At 41.0% G+C, this 19,491-nt stretch overlaps 1 protein-coding gene across 1 annotated transcript in view; it reads left to right on the top strand.

Annotated features, from left to right (window-relative positions):
- LOC136965135 (heterogeneous nuclear ribonucleoprotein L-like) overlaps positions 1–14,309 on the top strand; it is a 59,361-nt gene extending 45,052 nt beyond the window's left edge. Inside the window, exons 7-13 of the mRNA XM_067259149.1 lie at positions 6,845–6,916; positions 7,988–8,202; positions 9,154–9,275; positions 11,287–11,488; positions 11,761–11,818; positions 11,980–12,078; positions 13,005–14,309. Coding sequence (XP_067115250.1) covers positions 6,845–6,916; positions 7,988–8,202; positions 9,154–9,275; positions 11,287–11,488; positions 11,761–11,818; positions 11,980–12,078; positions 13,005–13,060 — 824 coding nt within the window. The 3' untranslated portion in view covers positions 13,061–14,309. The remainder of the gene's footprint in view (positions 1–6,844; positions 6,917–7,987; positions 8,203–9,153; positions 9,276–11,286; positions 11,489–11,760; positions 11,819–11,979; positions 12,079–13,004) is intronic.
- The last annotated feature ends 5,182 nt before the right edge of the window (positions 14,310–19,491 follow it).

Raw genomic sequence — 19,491 nt, 5'->3', positions numbered from 1 at the left:
TTAAGTCCAGCTTTTTTAGCGGCCTTTATGGAACAGGCCTCAGACTCCTAAACTGCTCAAAATTGTCGTGCTGGTCATGTTTCCGTCACGCCAGCCACTAAAAACACCTCAGCACATTCGGTAATTCCTAAGTCAACCTCCCTAAGTGACCAGAAATTCTTACAGTGACGTCACCTCAACATTTTCGAACGCGCTGAGAAGGTGTTTTTAGTGCCTATCATGTTGGAAACATGTCAACTGCCATTATTGGACCCTCTATATCCTTTTTTTCTTTTGGTACACTACCACTGGCCATCATGCCCTTATTGACATAAATTGGGGTGACCTTTCTATTTATTTTGGAGTGCTACAGTATGTCCTGCTTCAACAGTTTATTCAGCTTTTTAACAGCTTATTCCAGGTTATGTAAACAAACTTAAACTGGTTATAAACTAGGTTTTGAAAGTAATTCAAAAGGAGAGGACTGAAGCCCAAGGAGAACAGAAGTATTTTGGGCTGCCCTCCAAGACTGACCACAGGCAAGCAAACTAAAGCTTGTTCCTTGTAGAACTATGGCTTGTAATTACGGCAAACAACTTACTCAGAGGATAGTCGAACTGGAGCTAAGAGTCAGAACCCTCTTAGATATCAGAGAGACTGAAGACTTCATAGATTCCATGCTACCTAGCCCGGAGGCTAAGCTACCTGCCAATGAGCCACCCTTGGAACCAGCTTTCTCTCCACCGGCCGTTGGACCGGATGAGTCATGGCCTTCTCTCGGCGCTAAACCAAAGAGGCCTAGCGCCGCTTCTACCTTCATCAGAGATGGGACTGTCACCAAGGATAAACAGCAAAAAAAGCGAGGCAGAAACTCTTCCCGCATCACCTCTCCTCCTGTCACACTCAGTAACAGTTTCGAACCACTGGGAACTTTCTCTGCCTTGTGTGTGGAATCCAAGGCGAAGAGGCACAGGAGTGCTAGCCACGCAGCTAACAAACATGAAGGGCCCAGATCGCCGACACACCATGACACCACTACACACATGCAAATCCAACACATCATCGTCTGCTGCGACCGGGAGTCCCCCATTTCACTCCAAGCCCCTCTCGGACCACTCGGGGCGCTGTTCGACCCCCTATCAAGCCTAATCAGACAACAATATCACAGGATTATCAAGATGCAAGGTATGCTAAGACTACCCACAGCCCATCAACACTTAGAGGAGCTAACACTGCTAGCACTATAGAATCTACTGCTAGCACTAACGCAGTGTCTAACCTTGGTCTAGCACAAGGTCCTATCATTGCTAACCCAAATAAGATAAGAACTGGCCCCGCAGCTACTGATAAGGCAAACATTAGAAATGCAAACACAACACCACATATGGCCACTATCTTGATTGGAGATGCCATGACAGCACATGTTAAACTGGCAAAGACAGAAAATATTTGTCTTAGCAACACATCTGTCGAGGAACTGTCCTCAGAGGTACAAACAATCCTCAACAATAAACCAAACAACCCTAAGATTATCATCCACACTGGCTCGTTTGATATCCTACACAAGAAAACTGGCACTGAGATACTTAAAAAACATTTCACCCAGCTACTAAACACACTTAACAGATATCGATTGCATGCTTTCGCAGAGGAAAAGAAGCCTTCAGTCGACTACTATCTTTCAACACATGGTTGGCATCTGTCTGTCTGACACACAAACTGAGATTTATCGATAACTTCAATGTGTTCTGGAACTGTGCAGACCGTTTTCAAGCTGACGGACTCCACCCAAACCGTAGAGGATCTCGACTACTAACAGCAAACATCAATCACGTGCTCCTGACCACAAATCAAGCTTCTCTCCCTATCCCTGTTGTGTCTAAGCTGACTGACGCATCCCAAACAACCTCCCATGGAATAGAACAGAACATTCAAACAGCCTCCTGCAAGGACATGGGCCCTGCACAGATCTGCACCCCCCGGATGAATTCCCTTGTGATGGAACAGCTCACTGACAAAGACTTTCCCAAAGAAAAGCTACGCTAGGACAGCCACCATGCTATTTCATTGGACATACCGGTCATCATCACAAACAGAAAATGGCATGGTAAAATGCATGGTTACAAACCTGAAACTAGTGTTAGAAGTCACAGAACTATCCATATTCTTCCAACAGATTTATCTACCCCTGTTTTATCTGTTAATACCCCACAGATGAAACTGGCCCTTCTAAATGTTAGATCACTAAATAACAAAACATTCCTAGTTAATGATCTGGTCAAAGAAAACAACTTAGACTGCATCTGTCTAACAGAAACCTGGCTAAACAATGACACAGCAACAGCAACTTTGATAGAAGCGTGTCCGCCTGATTACAGCTTTCACCAAGTTTCAAGGACATCAAAAAAAGGTGGAGGAGTCGCAGCTATTTTCTCCTCTAAACTGTTGTTCAAAATCACTGAGCTAGGTGAATTCACATCATATGAATATCTTGCTATAGAGCTCAAAACCGAATCAATACTTTTTGTTATTATATATCGGCCACCCAAGCACTCACCAATATTCATACAAGAATTCTCTGAACTATTATCACTATGTGTCACTAGATATGACAAAGTAGTTTTAAACGGAGACTTAAATATCCAAGTAAATAAAAAAGCAGACCCAAGAACTATTGAGCTCTTAAATCTCCTTGACAGTTTCAATCTAACTCAACACATAACAGACCCAACACACCGGCACGGAAACACACTAGATCTAGTGATAACAACTGGACTAAATATCAATAATATTTCAATAACTGATCTACCCCTCTCAGACCATCATTATATACTTTTTTATGTGGAAATTATCCTAACAAAAAACAAAAAAGAATTCTTAGTCCATAGAAGATATTTAGACGATACAGCTATGATGACATTTTCTGAACAATTTGCTCTATATGAGCCGACAAACCATGATTGCTCTCTGAATGAAATGGTAGAGAACCTCAATGATGCACTATTATCTGTGTTAGACTCTGTTGCACCACTGAAAACCAAAAAGAAGTGCACAAGCAGAACCTCCCCATGGCTGAGAAATAAAAATGTTAGTGAAACGAAAAGAAAATGCCGTGCAGCAGAGAGAAAATGGAGGAAAACAAAGATCACTATCCACTACAATATCTACAAAGATACACTAGCCACCTATAACAAAACCATCCGTCTAGCAAGGAGAGAATATTTCTCCAACATTATTACAGAAAATGCCAGAAATTCCAGAGTTCTTTTCTCCACCATTGACCAGCTGCTAAACACTGTCCCTGCCCCACCTCCATCCTCAGCAGTTAAATGTGAAGAGCTTGCTTTGTTCTTCAAGAACAAAATAACTTTGATCAGAGCGAGTATTATTAATAGTGGGGTCGAAACTGACATCAGTAGATTCTGCAACATAACCATGAGCACATTTACCTGTATCACACTTAGTGAACTTTCCAAAATTGTCAGCGAATCTAACTCCACAACCTCAGATATTGATCCTATACCCACAACATTCTTTAAGCGAGTGTTTGATAGTGTCTCAGGTCCGGTGCTAGAGATTATAAACACATCCCTTAGAACTGGCGTCTTCCCAGATGCCTTCAAAACAGCTGTTGTAAAGCCCCTATTAAAGAAACCCAAATTGGATAACAGTCTACTTGCAAATTACAGACCAATATCAAACCTTCCATTTATTAGTAAAGTACTGGAAAAGATAGTTTTAGTCCAATTAAATTCTTTTCTTGAAGAAAATAAAATCCTGGAAGTCTCGCAGTCAGGTTTCAGGAAATATCACAGTACTGAAACTGCTCTCACCAAAATAATTAGCAACCTCAGACTAAACTCTGATGCAAATAAAGTCTCTATCCTTATCCTGTTAGATCTCAGTGCAGCATTTGATACAATTGATCACGACATCCTAATCAATAGACTGGAAAAGCTTATTGGGTTCATGGATAGTGTATTGAACTGGCTGAAATCATATATCACAGGAAGGAAATTTTATGTTAGTTTAGGTGGCCATAGGTCCAAGAAACATGAGAACTGCTACGGGGTTGCTCAAGGAAGCTGCTTAGGTCCATTACTTTTTTCTCTTTATATGTTACCACTCGGCGACATAATCAGAGAACATAACATAGATTTCCATAGCTATGCGGATGACACCCAACTATATATATCCACTGAACCCAACGATGCAACGGCCATCAATTCCATTACCAACTGCCTGTTGGCAATAAACAAATGGATGAATGATAACTTTCTTAAATTAAATGAAGACAAAACCGAAGTCCTACTATGTGGCCCCAAATCCAAAAGAGAGATGCTTATTAAGAATATTGGAGGCTTAACCCCCTGTCTTAAACCAGAGATGACGAGTCTCGGTGTAATCCTGGACTCAGATTTGAATTTCAACTCTCACGTTAATAAAGTGACCAAAACAGCTTTCTTTCACCTGAGGAATATAGCAAAGGTACGACCATTCATAAACCAAAATGATGCAGAGAAGTTAATTCATGCTTTTATATCCAGCCGGCTGGACTACTGTAACGCACTTTTCACTGGTCTTCCCAAGAAAACCACTGAAAGACTACAGCTCATTCAAAATTCTGCAGCTAGATTATTAACCAAAACTAAAAGGAGAGAACACATTAGTCCTGTCCTAGCTACTTTACACTGGCTCCCTGTTACCTTCAGAATTGACTTTAAGGTCCTTTTCCTCACATACAAAGCTCTACACGGACAAGGACCTAGCTACATTGCTAACTCCTTTATAAACTACACACCAGCTAGAACACTGCGATCATCAAATGCAGGCCTATTAGAGGTCACCAGAAGCAGTCATAAGAAGATTGGTGATTTGGCCTTTGTCAATTACGCCCCAAAACTATGGAACAAATTACCCATAAATATTAGGGAAGCAAACACTTTTAAGACATTTTTAAAAGACAGCTTAAAACCTACCTTTTTACCGAAGCATTTAAGTAATTTTATCTCAAAAGGGTTTTCCTACTTTTAAAGTTGTTTTCTCTCTTGAACAGAGATCTTATTGGGATTTTTATGTTTGTTTGAATTGTTTATCACTTATTGTTTTTATTGATTTTATGTGAAGCACCTTGAGCTACAATTCTTGTATGAAATGTGCTATATAAATAAAGTCTTACTTACTTACTTACTAAAAGTAATGGAAAGTAATCAGATTACATTACTGAGTCTGGGTAATCCAAAAGTTACTGATTACAATTGTGGATGGGTAACTAGTAACTGTAACGGATTACATTTAAAAAGTAACCTACCCAACCCTGGGTGACGTTGTGACGTTAGCTTGTTAAAGCTCAGGTTAAAGCATGTTATTGTTCTATATTTTCTCTCTCAACTTTCTCTCCATAATTCTCTCTCTTGCCCTCTATCTTTTATCTCTCTTACATGTCCTCTTTTCTCTCGCGCACTCCCTTTTCTTCCTTCCTCTCTTCCTCCGCCACTCTGTCAGGTAAAATGAAGACACAACCTGCTGGCTCTGTTCGAGCTTCAAGGTTACATTGCGTTTAATCCCTTCCCCTCTCCTCCCTCCACCAATATATATTTTTTTGTACAAATATGGCAACCCACTAAGGCCCACCGGTTCCAGCCTGCCTAACTGCTCGTTTTGTAGCAATTAGCATGGCTCTGCATGAGCTCCCTCCCCCGTGCGCTGTCGTAGCCAGCGAAAGGGGGAGAGTTCTTTTAACTCAACGGTGTATCTTCAGTTTGTGTCGGCGTACCGGTGCACTTGTTCTCCGCATTGTTCCTTTCCGTCAGACGACTTCGAAATGATGTAGCGCCGACGGTTTGAGGCGTTGTGCTCGCGGGCTTAATGCCACACACACAGACGCACGCATGGACACATTATACACACACACACACACAATTCACAAGGAGGCTTGTTCCATATCTAAAATCCCTATTTCAAGCCCAATGTTGAATGACCTAACGGCATAATTTTCCTTTTGTATCTTACTGCAGTTTAGAATATGATAGAAAAGCAGCAAAATGGAACATTATGAATAGCCTACTGTGCTTCAATCCACCTCCAACACCACCCACCCCTTTTTAAAATATTGATAAACTCCTTCATTTTAGATTATGTTTATTTGATGATAAGCAATGCCAATGTGGTAAGAGATTTTACAGTGTACAAAACGTGGCCTCCACATTTCTGAAACCATAGTCTATAGAGCAACATTAGGGAGCCTGACATAAAAGCAATCACTTCACTCTGGATGACTACATCATAGTTGGATAGCATGTATTTGTTTTCATTGTTAATTGTCTTTTTTCTCGGTCACCCTAAGCGGATTACTGTACATTGAAAGTAGTGATTAATATACCTTTTTCCAATCCCCCTCACCCCCCTCGTCTGGTCAAGGTTTCTTCCCCAGGCCATTGAACTGCAACCGTGACATTTTAACAGTCTCACATGGCCTTCTTGAAACCTTTGCTGTTTGCTCCTAAATCACTCAACTCAACTGAGGGAGTCATTTGCGTTTTTGTAGTGATTTGTGGGGCACAAAGTCAAATCCCAGTCTTGAACTGAATGTCATTAGTGTCATCAATAGCTTGAAAATATTGTTTGGAATGGGGTTGTGTGTCTCTCGTATGTTTTATGATTCTTGTGTGTGTGCATATGTGTGTAGGTGGGTGTGTGTGTGTTAGTTTTTCTGACGTCACCAAGTGTGTGCTAATAAAAAAAATTGTGCAGCCGTTGTGTGTGCGTGTGTTTATGGATGGATGGAGGTAGTTGTGCCAATGGCACCAGCAGCAGTCAGCTCTCATTTGCCTGATTGTGCTGTGCTGGGTACTTTGTGTTGCAGAGCGAGGAAAAGGGAGGCAGCGACAGGCCATACTAGGGGAACACCCTTCCTCCTACAATGACAACGGCTATGGTCAGTGTATCTTTTCCTCTTTTTTATGTCCCCCCGCCCCCTAACATCCTACCCACCACCTCCTCTTTTTTTGTTGTAGATTTTTCTCTATCTTTCTACCTTGCCCTCTGTCTTTCTCTCATCTCTGTCCGCTTCTATCTCTCCGCTTTTCTCTACCTATTCCCTGTTCTCTCACTCTGTCTCAGTTTCTCTCTGGCCTTTCTTTTCTGTCGCCTGCCCTTTTCACAATTTTTCTCACACACACGCATCATCCCTCTCCCTCCCTCTCCAGCCCCCCACCCCCACCCCCCGGGCCATGAATGCCGTTTTGCAGCTGGGCGGTGGCGTAGCGCTGTAATTAAACTCCATCACCCAGAGACACTTGCATCTGGAGGAAGAGGTTGGACAGAGGATAAAACAGAAGGAGCGAGAGTGGGAGGGTTACAGTCTGGAGGGAGACAGTGGGGAATAAATCGAGTGGATTAGATAGTAGCAAGGGGAGGAGAGGGCACAATGTAATGCTCACCGCCTGGTCTTGTTAAAATGAGCAAAACCTGCATGTGAAGAGTTGTGCGATAGCAAAAAAAAAGAACTGAAAGGGAAAACAGCCCTGTGATTTGACATTGGCCTACACATGTGGAAATGTGTTTCTCTTTTTCTGAGGGTTTGTTTGAGTTGTTGGCATTGTCATCTGCATCCTACCTGTGTTTGCCTCCCTTTCATTCCATTTCTCTTTTCCACAATCTCTTGACTTGCCTTTCTGTGTCTCTCACTATTAGTCTCCTCCACCTTTTCACGCCCGCCCTCTCATCACATCCCTGCTTTGTCAAATCCTCCCCCGCTATTTCTTCTGCTGTCTCCCTCAGTCTTACAGTCTTTCCTTGCTGTCTTTCTGTCTCCCTGCCTTTCTCTCCCTGTCTTTCTCTTTCTCTGTGTCCCTGTCTTTCTCTGTCCCTCTCTCTCTCCCTGTCTCTTCTCTCTGTTTCCCTGACTCTGTCTCTCTTTCTCATGTGTTTCTCTGTATATATATATATATGTATGTATATAAGTCCCTAGCTCACGCTCTGCCTTGCTCTCCTCGTCTTGACCCAGGATCACACTGCCCCCTACTGCCCTTGCCAAGCAACAACAGGTACAAGAGGAGCTCCCACGACATGCCCGAAGTGGTGGCCTACCCGCTGCCCCAGACCTCGTCTTACATGAGCCACGCCTCCAGCTCCGTCGCCATGGTGAGCGGCCTGCATGCAGCCAAGATGAACTGCACGCGCATCTTCAACCTCTTCTGCTTGTATGGGAACATTGAAAAGGTCAGTGGCAAGGAATTAATTAAATAACCTTTGAGACTATTACGTTGAATTTCAAAATCTATCACAGTAAGCTTTGTTTACAAACGCCCAATTGAAATCAAAATTTGATTGTGTTGTTTTTGGATGAACGGTTGTTGGAGCTGTTTGAACATGTCAGAGAACAAAACTAGAGATGTGAAGTCTTTATTTATATCCTTATTTAAATAAAGATATGGGGGTTACATTTTACATTTTCTTCATTTAGCAGATGCTTTTATCCAAAGTGACATAGTTATAAAGCTTTGATTGAGGATGCAGTGGCACCACCAAGGGGGGGGGGGCCACGGCCACCCTGATACAATCGCTGGACCCTCCACTGCCCCCCCCCCCCTTTTCCAAAGTCACATATTGTCTGGAATTTTCAATTTTTTATTTTACTACTCAAAATATTAACTGTACCGGTATCAGTCTATGCACATCAGATAATTTGTACCATTAATTGTAAAATAAGAAACCAAAGTATATCCGTAAGCAATTCCTTAACTCTCAACAGCATAATAGAATTTCTGAAATTCAGATATGGCTTTTTATTTTGGTGTGCCACCCAAGGGCGTCGTTAGACCCTATTTACTGGGGCACATGCCCCAGTAAATAGGGATATCAAACTTGCGTCCCTGAACTGTTGTATAGTGGGTTAAGCAAGGGGAGTTTCTGTAGCCTAGTAGTGCATTGTGCGCAGCAAGCTTGAAAGAAAAAAAAGGGATATGAATAGGGGCCTGTGCCCCAGTAGAGTTTTATGTCTAACAACGCCTCTGGTGCCACCCCAAGATTTTCAGTGGCGCCCTCCTGCCTACCCCTATGAAAGATTTCGGGGGACGCCACTGTGAGCGAGGCCCTAAGCACAGTAGAAGTGTTTCCTTTTTGACAGATTTGAACTGATGCCTTGGTTGGGGGGGTTACGCTTCTCCACAGGTTAAGTTCATGAAGAGCGTGCCCGGCACGGCGCTGGTGGAGATGGGAGATGAGTATGCGGTGGACCGAGCCATCACACACCTCAACAGCATCAAGGTGTTTACCAAGAGGCTGAACGTCTGGTGAGTGGAGCCGTGCAACTTTACGTGTGCTCCCCATGCTTCCATACACACACACACAGACCTTCACAAAGACAGGCCTTCACACACACGCAAACAGCAAATGTTTACTCCTCGACAGGTCTGCAAACACATTTGTAAACCGAGATTTGTGAGGACGACAAAGCGTTTGCTGACCTGTCGAGGAGTAAACATTTGGTTTCTTATATACTACAACAATACGTGGGAAGATCACAAATCAAACACGTCGAATCTGGAGCAGACGCCATGTTGTCAGAGCAATCAGCTGCACTTGCACTGGTGACGTCACTACATCTCCAAGGCAAAATATCAACAACATCAATTCCTCTTCTGTCTGCTTCAGATACTTCTTTAAAACGGGAAGCGATTGCGGGGTGTTTGCGGACCTGTGCAAAAACCATATTATTATTATTTTTTTTGCAATTTAGGCTACTTTGTTGCCGAGCAGATGCCACGTTGTTAAGGTCAATGGCTACATCTCCAAGGCAACCGCTTGTTGCTAGGTCCGTAAAAACGTTTATTTACCTCTGCAAACTTTCAGGAGGTATATAAACGGATTTATTAAATTTTAAGGACGTCTTCTGGACCAATAGGAACAGCGTATTGGTCCAATTATTACACTAGTATATAAGAAACAGACGTACACACACATGCAAACATACATACACATGCCTCCATAGACACACACGCAAACGTAAATACACACACACAAACGTAAATACACACACGCAAACATACACACAAATACGCACACTCCTCCCTACACAGAGAGGGATTTTTGAAGCTAGAAATACAGATGAGACAACAAGACCGTAAAATCCCACTGGCCTCCCCAGACTGGGCTTTTCAAAGGCTCGATGAGTGCGCTGTCCTTTGGAAATAGAAAGCTTCATCCATCAGAATAATTCATTGGTTTCAGCCGCGCATTTGGTTGAGTCGGGGTACGTTCACAACTGAAAAAACCCTGCCTCAAGGATTTCAAACAGCATTTCATTATGGCTGTGATAGGCTTGCATAGGCATACACACACGCAGACTTGCAAATACACTAAAATACTTGTACACACATTCAATCCCACAATCCCACAGACATGTGAATACACACACATATAACACATGCCCCCTCCCAAACTTTGTCCTTGAGTATTTTATACACACATGATCTTCAGGGCCATGCTGTAATCCATGTCTTATTTTGGTGTGAATGAAAAAGCCAGAAGGACATTTCTTAAATCTCCTGCCCCGAGGGGTGTTAGCTCAGTGTCTCAGTGTGAACACACACTCTCACTATTACACAGGGCATCTTTCTCCCTCTCTCTTTCACTCTCTCTGTCTCTCTTTTTCTCTCTTTCTATCTTCCCCTCGCGAGACAATTTGTTTAATGAGGCTACCTAAGTATACCTACACCCTTCCCTCTTTTTGTATCTCCTTTCTATCACTCTCAGCCTGCTCATTCATCCATCCCCACCACCGTGTTATTTTCCCTTCCTTCCTTACGTCCTTCTTCTCTCCCTCTTTCTTTCTTTCTTTCTTTCTTTTTTTCCTTCCTTCTTTCCTTTCCTTCCTTCCTTCCTTCCTTCCTTCCTTTGCTCTCTCTCACTCTCCCCCCATCCCTCCCCCCTTCCTTCCTTCGTTCCTTCCTTAATCCCTCCTTCCTTCCTTCCTTCCATCCTTCCTTTGTCAGGAAACCAAGTGTGGACAAGTATTGGCAGTAGAAAATATACAAAAAGCAGAATGCAAAAGCATAACCGAGGAACTCTAATGTACACTGTGGCATGTGAGAAAAACTAAGCACAGAACTAAAAAACCAAGTGCCACTGAAAAAGCACAAACAACAAACAAGGCACAGGTGAAATCTATATGTCCTAAGGAGAACAGATTAACAGAACCAAAACCAATAAAACACAGCGAGGGCCTCTGGTGGCCAACAAAGGGTCACAACCCTGACATCCTTCCTTCCTTCTCTCCCTCCATCCCTCCCTCTCTCCCCCCAGTGTGTCCAAGCAGCATGCGGTCATCCCCAGCCAGGTGTTTGAGCTGGAGGATGGCAGCAGTAGCTACAAGGACTTCGCCATGACGCGCAACAACCGCTTCAGCAGTGCCGGCCAGGCGTCCAAGAACATCATCCAGCCCCCTGCTGCCGTGCTACACTTCTACAATGTCCCACCCTGCGTCACACAGGACCAGCTGCAGAGGGTGAGGCGGCTGTGTGAGTGTGTGTGAGTTTGGAACCAGAGCTGTTGAGGTGTGGCTCTGTGGTTCTCCAAACCAGTTTCATAAGTTGAGGGTTGACTAAAAATATAGTTGGCATTATGGGGAATGGTGTGTATGCGTGTTCTACAAACCCAATTCAGAAAGCCACACTGCCCCTTTTGTTTGACATTTATAATAAATGTTGCCATCTAGTACCATTGTTATATATCTGCAATACTGATTAAACAATGTATGTATCCCTCCCCCTCCCCCAGTTATGTACAGAACATGATGTACCAGCATTCATCAAATTCAAAGCGTTCGACGCAAAACGTAAGAGCAAACTTTAATCTTATTTATGTCAAATGTTATTGAATCAAAGTATTATTGTGCTTGTGCCTGTAATAATGTGTCATTGGTACATTTTGAGGTCCTGTTGTGAAAAAAATCCTTATGTTCAAGAAACGTGTGACAGATTTGGTCTTTCCTTGCAGCCAGCTCCAAAACCATCTCAGGATTATTAGAATTTGACAACAAGACGCATGCAGTGGAAGTTCTAACAGTCCTAAACCACCACCAGATCAGAATACCAAGTAAGTAGAATTGTCTGTGAATAAACACATTGTTTATTAATAATTTAACTTATTTTGCTGTCTCTGTCTGTTTTTTTGTGTCTTTTTGTCACTGAAGAGGGTATAAAAGCAGGACATTCTACAGAAATTCACACTTTAATAATGCCACTATATTACCTTTGCATAAAGTTATTTTTAAATCCTCTGCTGAAGAAAGAAATTGTTTGTGGTGTTGATAAGTAATAATATTAGATGGATAGTTGAAATAAAGTGTAAAGTGTAGAGAATTCATGTCATCAGACTAACCTAACAAGTTTGGATGGTGAACAAAAGCCGTAACCATGAAAGAAACATTGAAATTCAACACAGCACTGCTTTAAAATTCCCCTACTGTAAAACGACTATTTCTACAAAGAGAAAGTGTTTCTTTAGCACAAAAAGACAAAGCCTTTAAAAGTCTTTCTAACAAACTATTGTGTGTTTTCAGTGTATTTGTTTGCTGAGAGGGGTGGAAATTAGGGTTTTTTGTTTCGAGTTTGTTTTCTCAAATAATAATGCCTTCTATATTACGTTTGTACCAAGCTCCTTGGTGGTAGAAGTTGTGATTTTCAGGGGGGAAATATATATTTTATTAGCACAAACACCTTACTTATGCCTATTCCTATTTGGGTATAGGCTAAGTAGGCTGTGTGAAATAACAAATGTCTTCAAATACAGCATTAAAAAAAGATAAGACCAGACTGAAATATTGACTCATAGCTTTTTTCTATTGCTATTTTTCCATTTCATTTGAGTGCATAGGTAGGCTATTCCTTGAGGGAAAAGGATTTTCATTTGAGTTTCATGGAAATGTAATTTGTTCAAGCTGTGGTGTTTACACTGTATCTCACTGGTTTCATCATCTCTTTTGCTCCATTTCCTTTTCATGTAACCTTGATCACCCTCAGATGGCTCAAATCCATACACCCTCAAGCTCTGCTTCTCCACCTCTTCACATCTTTGAGGCCACACATCCTAAACGGCCACCGTGCTATCCTGCTGTTTGCCAGAAACACGTGGAAAGTAGAATCAAAAAAAGAGGGGGACACCATAAAAGGGGATAGGAAGCAAGTCAGGACAGAATTTCGTTAAACCAAGAATGCCAAGGCAAACAAAAAAAAAGATGTAAGATCATTTTTTGGTTCCTACATCTGAACAATGTCAATGGATTATAGTTTTTTGTGTTTTTTCCCAACTTGTTTACATGGACTACTCTGAGTAGTGGTTGAACTGATGGTTGTGTTCAAGAGGAAAGACTGAAAAGAGAACAAAAAAAGCCCCATAAGGCGGCGCCGTTGGACGCTACAGTGGATCTGATGTTGTTTTTGTTTTGTTGTGTTGACCTGACAAGAACCGAATAAAGACCTCTATCTTTTTTGTGCCCTACTCCACTGATAAAAGACAAAGTGACTTACCTACATTTCATTTTTCATTCCTAAGATGATGTCAATGGCTGGTGGCCAGTGGTGCAACTTTCAGAGCATTCTCAAAGTTGAATCTTGTGATGAGCGACCAGCGTTTTTTCTGGATAGTTTTCCTCTGGTGGTGGTGTGCCACTATCTACAAAACAGCCTCCACATTTGCTAATTTTAGCTTGGTCAGCTAAATCCAAAACAGGCCAAATGTATTTTCAAGTGGTGGAAATATCACTTCGGAAAACACTGGTACATTATGAAGATGCGTGTGCCTAACTCTGCAATAGAAGAGATTACTCAGTGCTTGTTAAAGACAAACCTGTGTTTTAGATCACAGTATATTGTGTATATATATGTATAGCAACTTGACTTTTTAAGGTGCACTTAAACAGAATTCAAAAGCTCATTTGCAGTTGAAACACGCACTGTGAACGAGCAGAACATTTAAGGCCTCACCTAGTGCATCCGTAATCTCTATTTGTGTCTACGGTGAGCTGTGCCACTTAAGTCTCATCCACAGGCCAGTATGAAACTGTTCAGGACTGAATAGAACATAGAAGGTTTTCAACAGAGATTTGCTCTGTCAGCAGAAGTGTACCATGTCAACAGAAGTGTACTCTTATCAAACAAGAGTGTGCGTGCTAAGTCTCACACTGACCTCCGTTACAAGCCATTTTCTTACGAGGGTTGTGTGTTGTGTGTTCCCACTTGTCCGTGTTCCTATGTTTGTACTAGGCACATGACCAAACCACATCTGAAAGTCCACTGTGAGCATGTTCAGTCATTAAAACATTTGACAGTCAATAGACCATCTATCTAATCTATCTACATTAATATATATACAGCAAGAAAATAATATATATACAGCTATGTATTAGTATGTAATACACAGTTGTTGGAGATGGTTTATAGCACAACGAATAGACAAATTTTTTGAAGAGCAGACATCTTCAGTGCTTTTGGTTGAAAAAAATTCTCCATTTATGGCTTAAAGGATAGGGTATATAAATGTCAACCATGCGTATATCTGCTGCTCTCCACCACTTGGAGCAACGTCACTTTGATGATCCAGGCCTCCGACTCACGCCTCTCTGGTCTTGACGGTCTGGTTGAGGAGTCTGTGGGGGTAAACACAGCTGTGTCATTGGAAGACGGAACTCCCTCAGCATGGTGGCTCGGTTCAGTGAAGCACAGGGGGCCAAGCAACAGACCCACATCTTTTTGTCAGTCAGTTAGAATATGCATGCTCTTTAACTCTTTAGCTCTATTAACCAACATGAGTCTTTGTCCCATACTGTCTGGTATGGTTTAACTTGGTAAGTAAGGTTTAGCTTGGTAACCATAATTTGCAGGTTCTCATTCTGTCTCTTTCCAAGATCAGTCTAGCTTTCTGTCGATGATATTTTGTCTGTTGGTGACCATGAATTGTTTAAATGGCACATGCTTTTGTCCATACATTGTGAACGATCTTGTCATCACGTAAGTGGGCCAGTCACTGGGGCAACAGCCAGCCTGAAAGGCATGTTGGTATGCTCTAAAATGTGGAGGATGGATCTAGCTTGATCTTGCTTTCTCACCTAAGAAAGTTACTACAAAACATCTTGGGACAGGTATATCCTGCATGGTTATCATAGAGTTACTATTATCTGACCAAACTAAGAATGCAAGGGTATTCAAGGATATTGAAATGCCTGTACTGAAAAAACTAAGTAGCAGCCAAATAGCACAATTTGCTATTACTTGCTATTACAATTTTCCACACTTCCTTGACTCTAAAAGAAAACCCATACCCATGTGGCTGCTGTCAGACACAGAGCTTCCTGCTGATACTTGAGATCCAGAGTAGATCTAGAGGTTCCTGGTTCCTACCAAGGCCAAGTTCTGTGATGGACAACTTTACATTGTGTTATTTGTTGTTCCGATTGATTTGGAAGTTGATGTGAAGCATTTGTTCAAATCTACCAAGCAACATTATTGTACAGTACTGCACAATTGAAATATACTCAAAAAATGCCTTCAATGAATGACATTTGACATAATATTTTATTTGCTATTATTTTAATTATCTGTATTCTTGTGACTTAACTCAACTAGTCTTGATTCAGGTTTTATACATATTGAAGACAAATATCCACAAAAACAATGCTATGTTTCTCTGTTTCTAGACAGACTTTTACCCTCCATTCCCATATTTCTACACTGCCTTGACCAGGGGGCTCAACATTTTTTGATTTCTGTGACACCATGAACTTAGTTGACCCATATTTTTTTACCACTTATATCTATTCACCATCATCACAGATGCTTCACATTACAATTCCTAAAATTAGAAATGCTGGCAAAAACCTTTATGACATATTTATTTATAGTTTGTAATTATTTACATTATGCCTTATCTCCCTGGAACTAACCCCTTCCAACAGAGATTCCAAAGTAAGCCTATCGTTAGCAACAGCCAGGGTCATGGGAGGTGAAACTCCTACAGGTTGATTTACATGTGGGCCACGAGCCAGACAATGTTTGTGACATGACTTGTCATTGGTGTTTACATTCCGTTGTTGCTGTTGAGATCCCTTCGCAGCGGAAGAGTCACACATCCCAAGTGAGTGCCTCCTCAAAGACCCTGCATCTGAAAGAAGATTGGATTCACATGTGTACATTTCTCTGATATTTTAAAACGGCAACCCCATGTCACTTTGGATAATTGTATTTTGACAACCCATCATCTGCTGTATACTGCTGATAGTGTGTAGCATGGATGACGGTTGCCAAAATACACTCGTCTGACCTACTTGAGCCATCCTAGCATATCTCCACCCTCGTTTTGTAATTAGGTCATTTATTACTTCAACTCCAGGAGGTTAAAATAGTATGCTTTTGGTTTCCCGGTATATGTTTTATTGGGGATTTTTGGGGGGGATTTATTTCATTTTTATTTGTATCAAATAGCCCTATTATATTCCAAGAAGGTTTCAGAAGGTCTTATACATGGAACTTTCAAGATTAGTTTTTATGCAAACACAGTAGTAAGTGGACCGTGGAAATAGTTTACCTGTAGGAAATGTGTTGAAACACTGAACCCCTGGTCCATCATACTACTGTGTTCACTAGGATTATCTTGTTTTAAGCACGGTGTTACTCATGGGTAGGGCATTAGACTAATCTGACATTATACAAAACCCCTTTAAAACAATGATTTTGACGCTAGAGCAAGATACATTATGTATGAACAGGGCTCTCAAGTTTTATCAAAAGTTTGGCGTAATACTACATATCTGTGAACGTTTGGGTACTAAAACCTTAGAAAACTTACCTCCGAATGACTGCGCCTCCTCCATTAATTATAGCGGGAAAAGTTATCCCTTACTTCTCAGCGTGAGAAATAACTTCTCAGCGTGAGAAATAACTTCTCAGCGTGAGAAATGCAAATTGTTGCGTGAGAGATATGGAATGCCGTTTGATTACAAATTAAATAAATGAAGAGATAGGTAGATAAATACATAAATAAATATGGCTATGAAATAAACCCTGAAATTAAAAAAAGATGGCAATAAATATAGAAATATAGCATCATATAATTTAGCTGAATCCATTTACCTACATCAATAAATAAATACATTTACTTATTTCAAAATGACGTTTTTGTAAAGACGACAATTATTTTATTTATTTATTTAAGACTTTGTTATCAATGTCTATGAGACATAGAGCAGTTTATCCGCCCAAGTACCTCTATAAAATCTTCAATGTGTGCCAAAATGATATCCCCTGACAAGCCATGCTGATCAATTTGATCTGCTAAGACCAGCATGCCATCTCTAACACTACTTATGTCTTCCATCATCTCTCGAATCTAGGTGTCCCGATCTGCCTTAGCTCTTTTGCAGCTGCTTTGATGTCGATCGCTTGCATGTAGGATTGGAAATAAATACAGCACAGAAATGAATGTGGTGTTCGGAAATATATGTGGTGTTAGGAAATAAAAGTCCCATTAAATAAATAAATGTTGTATTTACAAAAAAGTCATTTGAAATAAGTAAATGTATTTATTGATGTAGATAAATGGATTCAGCTATATAATTAATATAATTAATTAATATTAATATATTAATATATGATACTATATTTATATATTTATTGCCATCTCTTTCTTAATTTCAGGGTTTATTTCATAGCCATATCTATTTATTTATGTATTTATCTATTTATTTACCTATCTATTTATTTATTTCATTTGGAATCAAACGGCATTCCATAGACAGTGTGAGAAAGCATCAAGAAAGACTTGAGAGCCCTGGATAAATTAGCTGAGAAAAGGGACCCCAAATTTTGAAATAAATATTGGGGTGAAATTACGTGGTTCCACTTTCTTGTTTTAGCTACACTCGGGGTTTTTCTAAACAGTTCCCCACCGAGGTTGGACATATTGCTTAATGAACTCCGATCAAAGACTCACCCTGCCTTCAGGTCATTAAGTGTAGCTAACCCAAGAAAGTGGAGCCACGTAATTTCCCCCCATTTTTATACTCAAACAATGATTTTCACCGAAAAACATACCAATGGAATTAAAATATCAACATCATAAATATATATTCTCATAAGCGATACTGCACTCCTCCCCCTTGGACAATTTGAACGTCTAACTCTATTCATGGATTGTTCCATGAAGCTTACAATTTGTTGTTGTTGACGTATGGCCAATTTCCAGTGCTGCCCTTTTCAAAGGATCCCTCAGGTGTAGTTGTGCTGTCCTGTGAGTATACTTTCAGTTCAACTCTTAATGCTGTCTAATGCCTCACTGATGGAGCCTTGTTTGTGTCTGTGTTTTTTGTGTGTGTGTGAAAGAGTCTATTTGGTGGGCATGTCTTTGCGACATTTCTCACTTTGACTAAAACTCACACTTGCCCATGTCATGTATAGCACACACGGTGCAGGCCATCCCGAACCCCCAGGCCAGGGCGGGAAAACACGAGAGCTGAGTCAGCACCAGTTCAAACGGCAGCCATTATGTATTCTCCGCACAGAAAGGGCTGTGAAAACACCCCGATTCTCTCTAAGCAGGGTGTTATGTGTTTTTTCCCAGCCTGGGAACTGACATCTGCAAAGGTCAACCAGAGGGCGCTAAAGGTATCTAAAACATGTCATGTGAAATATATAATGGCCATGTGCTCCATGGATAGAGTAATGTGTTTATTGATAAGACTTAATGCTGTTTATTTATTGGTGGGATGCTGGATGTGGGATCATTCCACTGGACAAACTCTGGTGAGCTGTGGTGTCCCCATTAGCCCATTACAGAAGGCAAATACCACTTTGTGAGAATAATTTTTTGTTGTTGAAAGGCGAATGAAAAAAAAAAGAATCCCCAGCTGAAATTGGAATACAACGGATAAAGTATTTGTACGGTAGGTTAAAACATCAAACTTACTGTGTCAGTTCACTGTTCTCTGGATATTCCAAATGACAGTGACCCCTCTGTTCTCTGGTCAATATTAAATGTTCCCTTCATGGTTCATAAATTGCTGTGACAAATGAACGTTTGCTTGACGGGGTTCCCACATCTATGCTTCACAAATTAAGAATTGAGAGTATGTATTTATGTTTAAGTTATCTGTTGGTGTACAGGACTTTGTAAGTAACTGAGGAAATCAAACCCTTAACACCAGGCCAAGCAATATTTAGGATTGCGTTAGGACCCTAACCCTAGCAAACCAAACTGAAAGTATTCCCAAATAACCTATACAGCTTAATATTAAATAAATGTATTTAATAATGTACAAGGCTTCTAATTTCTTCTAATTCTATATATGTATGACCAAGTTAGACTTTTATGAGCACATGTGTTTGGCCTAATTTGAGGAAACATTATTTTCAAAACATGCTTTAGACCTATTGTTTGGAACGATTCAGTAATCCCTGAATCCGCAAACCAAATTTAGGACCCGGCAGAAACCCACGGTCGTTTGAACTTGATAAAGAG

The sequence above is a fragment of the Osmerus mordax genome, chromosome 21 (genome assembly GCF_038355195.1).
Source record: "Osmerus mordax isolate fOsmMor3 chromosome 21, fOsmMor3.pri, whole genome shotgun sequence".
Lineage (NCBI taxonomy): Eukaryota > Metazoa > Chordata > Actinopteri > Osmeriformes > Osmeridae > Osmerus > Osmerus mordax.
Note: the sequence above shows the minus strand (reverse complement) of the source record. Positions and strands in the feature narration are given on the sequence as shown.